At 40.6% G+C, this 5,000-nt stretch overlaps 1 protein-coding gene across 1 annotated transcript in view; it reads left to right on the forward strand.

Annotated features, from left to right (window-relative positions):
• pde1ca (phosphodiesterase 1C, calmodulin-dependent a) overlaps positions 1 to 5,000 on the forward strand; it is a 207,969-nt gene that overhangs the window by 181,151 nt on the left and 21,818 nt on the right. Inside the window, exon 12 of the mRNA XM_063206981.1 lies at positions 338 to 458. Within this exon, the coding sequence (XP_063063051.1) occupies positions 338 to 458 (121 nt within the window). The remainder of the gene's footprint in view (positions 1 to 337; positions 459 to 5,000) is intronic.

The following is a 5,000-nucleotide window of genomic DNA, read 5'->3' on the forward strand; positions in this document are numbered from 1 at the left end:
TGTGAAAACCTTCGTTCATTCAGATCTGTCTACTTTTCTGACTGTGGAACAGATGCTTGCTTCTTTGAACAGTTAGAGGCTTGTGTTCACTATACGTATTTCTCATATTGCTTGCAGACTGCTTGCTTGCAGTACAAGATCACATCTGTCAGAAAATACATCCAATTAAAAAGCTGAACATTTACATTTTTTTTTTACTTCAGAAAGTCGCTTTGGATAAAAGCATCTGGTGATTGTATTTACTGTAGTATAAACATAAAAAGAATGGTTGTTTTATTTTGACAGTTATTTGCAAAAGAGAAAGATTTTGTTTCCATGTGTTCTCTTCTCTCCACAGGATTGACAAGACCAAGGCGTTATCGCTGCTCCTGCACACAGCTGACATCAGCCACCCGGCCAAGAACTGGGACCTGCACCACCGATGGACCACCTCACTACTGGAGGAGTTCTTCAGACAGGTGGATAAGACACACGCGCACACACACACACACACACACACACACACACACACACACACACACACACACGGGTGCACGCACACACGGGTGCACGCGCACACACACACACACACACACACACACACACACACACACACACACACACACACACACACACACACACACACACACACACACACACACACACACACACACACAGGCTCAAGCTCTTCATTTCACTATATTTGGCAGTCTAGTCTAGTCCTTATACTATGGTATGCTATGTCCAAAAATTGCATGACAAAAAAGTTTGCTGTGACCTGACACAGAATTTAATTTTTATTTTCAAGGAAGAAAGGGCACATACAGTATGTTGATGTATGTGCAAGCAGCAGGTATGGTAGCCTATGAATTTTTAAGATTTTTTAAGGAAAAGTGGTCCTATCTGTTGAGTACCTTAGATGAATATGTAATGTACAAATCACAAAGAGGCAAAGTTCACTTGAGGTTTCAGACTGAACTTTTTTTTTCTTTCCATTTGACTGTCGAGTAGATTTTCTTGATTTTTGTTCTATAAAATAATAGTCTTATGAATCTGTGAAGACAAGGCGGTGAGAGATCTACTGAAAAAAACCTACACAAACATTTTGTTGCGACCATAATCTCGTGATAGAAAGAAAGAAAGAGTGCTTTTGAATTAAATATTAACACCCCACATTACTAAGTTGAACACCTAATATTGAGATTCGGATGGATATTTAGGCTGTAGGGAGCTGTAAGCTCTTAGTTGGGAGCTGTTAGCCTAACTGAGTGTTAGCATGCAGCATTTATTATTCCTCACAGTTTCAGGACAGAGATATTGCTTTGTTTGAAACGAGCCAATTAATTTTTTTCTCAGTGGAACTCAAATTGCTTTTAGCACATTCACCATTTCCACCCAAACTCACAAACTGTGTGTGTGTGTGTGTGTGTGTGTGTGTGTGCGTGCGTGCGTGCGTGCGTGCGTGCGTGCGTGCGTGCGTGCGTGCGTGCGTGCGTGCGTGCGTGCGTGCGTTCGTGCGTGCGTGTGTGTGTGGTATACATGTGTGTGAGTGTGCAGTATACACTCGCCTCCAAAAGAGTTGTCGCCTATCCATCTGTTTGGAATAACAGCTAATAACCTGACTTTCAATTAATCACTTGGCTTCAGAAGTCACTCATATGAAAGCTACAACCCTCACGAATGAAAATGTATGTACAAAAATAAATTTCATGCACCAACGAAAGACTGACCCTTTATTGAACACAGACAGGGCAGATTTTCACAAGACAAAAGTTTTGTCGCCTATCGAACATAATGTGAAAATGAGCAGATAAGTCACTTCAAAACACTTCAGATACGCAGATTGGGTGTCATACTTAATCACTGAATCACTCTCACCTCTCCAGAAAATCAACTTTGGCCTCAGGTGTATGTTTAGGGTCATTGTAATCATGGAAAGCAACACAATGAAAATCAATGGAGTTCAATGAGAGATGGTGACATATTCGCTATTCGTAGAGCAATACATGTTTAACTTCATGATTTAATCAATGATAAAAGCCCTCAAACACCTGCAGCATGCATGCAGCTCCTCATAAGAGCTGTATCTGTACCATGTTTCACTTTATGCACCATTTCTCTTTTTTCATATTCTTCATCTCCAACACCATATAGTTTTAATGCTATCAGTTCTAAAATGGTTGATCTTGGGATCTTGAATTCAGAGTATGAGTCCCATTAGCCTTCATTTTTGTCAGAATTAGGCCTGACATACTCTTGGCTGGCTTTTTTGAGACAGGACAGTGGGAGAGACTTCTTTGGTGTTAAAGGTGAAGAATTTGGAAAAGAAATACATGGTGCCTAAAGTCAAACATGGGAGGGATACAGCTCTTATGTGGAGCTGCATGCATGCTGCTGGTGTGTGAGGGCTTTTATCATTGATTACATCATGAAGTTAAAAATGTATTGCTCTACGAATAGCAAATATGTTACCATCTGTCATTGAACTCCATTGATTTTCATTGTGTTGCTTTCCATGATTACAATGACCCTAAACATACACCTAAGGCCAAAGTTGATTTTCTGGAGAGGTGTGAGTGAATCAGTGATTAAGTATGACACCCGATCTGCGTATTTGAAGTGTTTTGAAGTGACTTATCTGCTCATTTTCACATTATGTTCGATAGGCGACAAAACTTTTGTCTTGTGAAAATCTGCCCTGTCTGTGTTCCTTAAAGGGTCAATCTCTCTTTGGTGCATGAAATTTATTTTTGTACATTCATTTTCATTCGAGAGGGTTGTAGCTTTCATATGAGTGACTTCTGAAGCCAAGTGATTAATTGAAAGTCAGGTTATTAGCTGTTATTCCAAACAGATGGGTAGGCGACAACTCTTTTGGAGGCGAGTGTACATGTGTGTGAGTGTGCTGTGCGAGCGTGTATTTGTAAAAGTGTGCCCACATGCAAACGCAACGAGAGAGAGAGAGAGAGAGAGAGAGAGAGAGAGAGAGAGAGAGAGAGAGAGAGAGAGAGAGAGCAAGACAGATAAAAAAAGAGAAGTTAAACTTTGATTTATTGATGTGCAACCGTAATATCTAATCAGTTCATTTTCAGGTTCTGCAGCTACTAATCATATTAATAGAAAATGTCAGGCACAATGAATGAAGCCGCAACGCAAATCACTTTCTCCGCCACCTGATTGCCTGTCTTTGTAATCAGCAAAAAATTTCACACCTGGCCCCCTGAAGGTCAATGAAGCCTCTCCACAGCGAGCGTCATCGGTGCAATCACAACATGTAGCCCCCATGGGGCAATTGGAGGCTTGTTTATTTAGCTGTCTGCTTGCTTACCCCTAGTTTATTTATTTTTAAATATTAAACGATCAAAATCCTTTTCTTTGGTTATTAGTTTATTATATTGTGTTACATTGCGATTTGTTATGCTGCTACATTGCGTTGTGTTAGGTTAGGTTAGGTTAGATTAGGTTAGGAGACATTTATAATCATAATCAAATAATTATATTCATTAAATATACAATGTAAGTAGTTTATTACTTTGCAATGTGTCGCCTACGGTAGGTCAGTATCATTTCACACCTGCCCCCCCTGAAGGTCTATGAAACCTCTCAACAGCGAGCATTGTGGTGCAATCATAACATGTAGCCCCCATGGGGAAATTGGAGCCTTGTTTATTTAGCTGTCTGCTTGCTTGCCCCACTCATTAGTTCATTTATTTTCGCCCCCACCATTAATGATCGAGACCCTAGTCATTGGTTATAAGTTCCTTATGTCATGTTATGTTAAATTTTGTTGTGCTGTTATATTACCTTGCTTTGTGTTGTGTTACGTTAGCTCAGGTTAGCATAGGTTGTGTTGAGCTGAGTTATGTTGTTAACTCAGGTGGTTTGTGTTTTCATTACAAACCATGTAGGCCTACAAACCTGGAGTATGGTTGGAGTTACATTTTTGGTGTTGTCACGTAGCATTACTGTATACAGGCGAGTTGACTAACATAAGGCCGACAGATATCTAATCTATCGGTTCTAGGCTATACATAGTTTGAGCGACCTCATGATTGGATACTACGATGTTGATTTCTGCCTTCGATTTTAATATGAAAGTAATAAAGTGTCAAGCAAAATAGTCTAAGGTACCTTAGAAGTCTAAGGTAGTTGATTGGTTGGCCACCATGATTATCTTTTGATTCACCGGTGAAGATGAGCTGTCACACAGCATTCTGAGTAGTAGGCAGCAACAGTACCATCTCAGCTCAGTTCAGCTGGCCGAAAAAAACGAGGGCTGGTTTTCCAGCTGTGACGTGCCGTTCTGGAATGACGTCAATGAACCCTCTCAATTGCGAGTGGTGCAATCACAACATGAAGCCTCCATGGATGAAATAGAGAAATAGAGGTTTATTTCAATGCCTGTCTGCTTGTTTTTCTCAAAGTTAGTTCATTTATTTTTTCCCCACTGAAAGATAAAAGAGGTGTCTGACCTCCCCATTCAGGCAGAGGTGATTCTAGGGTAATGTGGGGCCCCAAGCGAAAATTCAAAGTAATGAACAATCGAAACAAAATTGCCACTACCATAGTAAAGTGTGAACTGTTATTCACTAATATAGGCTTGGGGGCCCCAAGGGACTGCCTGCCTAGCCTGGTGACAAGATGCGCCTCTGCATTCAGGTGTTGTGTTGTGTTATGTTGCCTTATCGTTAGAGCCCAGAGTCCCGAGTTCAGAGTTATGTCAGGCTGTGTACAAAGGAAAAAGAATCTGGTGCCACACGGATGTCTATTTTTTGTTATTTATCTTTTGCCGTGCAGTAAGACTAACGTTTCAACATGCGTCTTCATCAGAGTCCTCACACCTGGAGGACTCTGATTAAGACGCATGTCGAAACTCTAGTGTAGACATCCTTGTGGCACCAGATTCTTTTAGTCCTGCTCTGGTTGCACCGGATTGTTTATTTAGAAGCATGCATTGCGTATCTCCTTTGTTTTATGTCAGGATATGTTATATCTCATTGAGATTTAGAACTGAGTTTAAA

This window comes from Engraulis encrasicolus, chromosome 9, assembly GCF_034702125.1.
Source record: "Engraulis encrasicolus isolate BLACKSEA-1 chromosome 9, IST_EnEncr_1.0, whole genome shotgun sequence".
Lineage (NCBI taxonomy): Eukaryota > Metazoa > Chordata > Actinopteri > Clupeiformes > Engraulidae > Engraulis > Engraulis encrasicolus.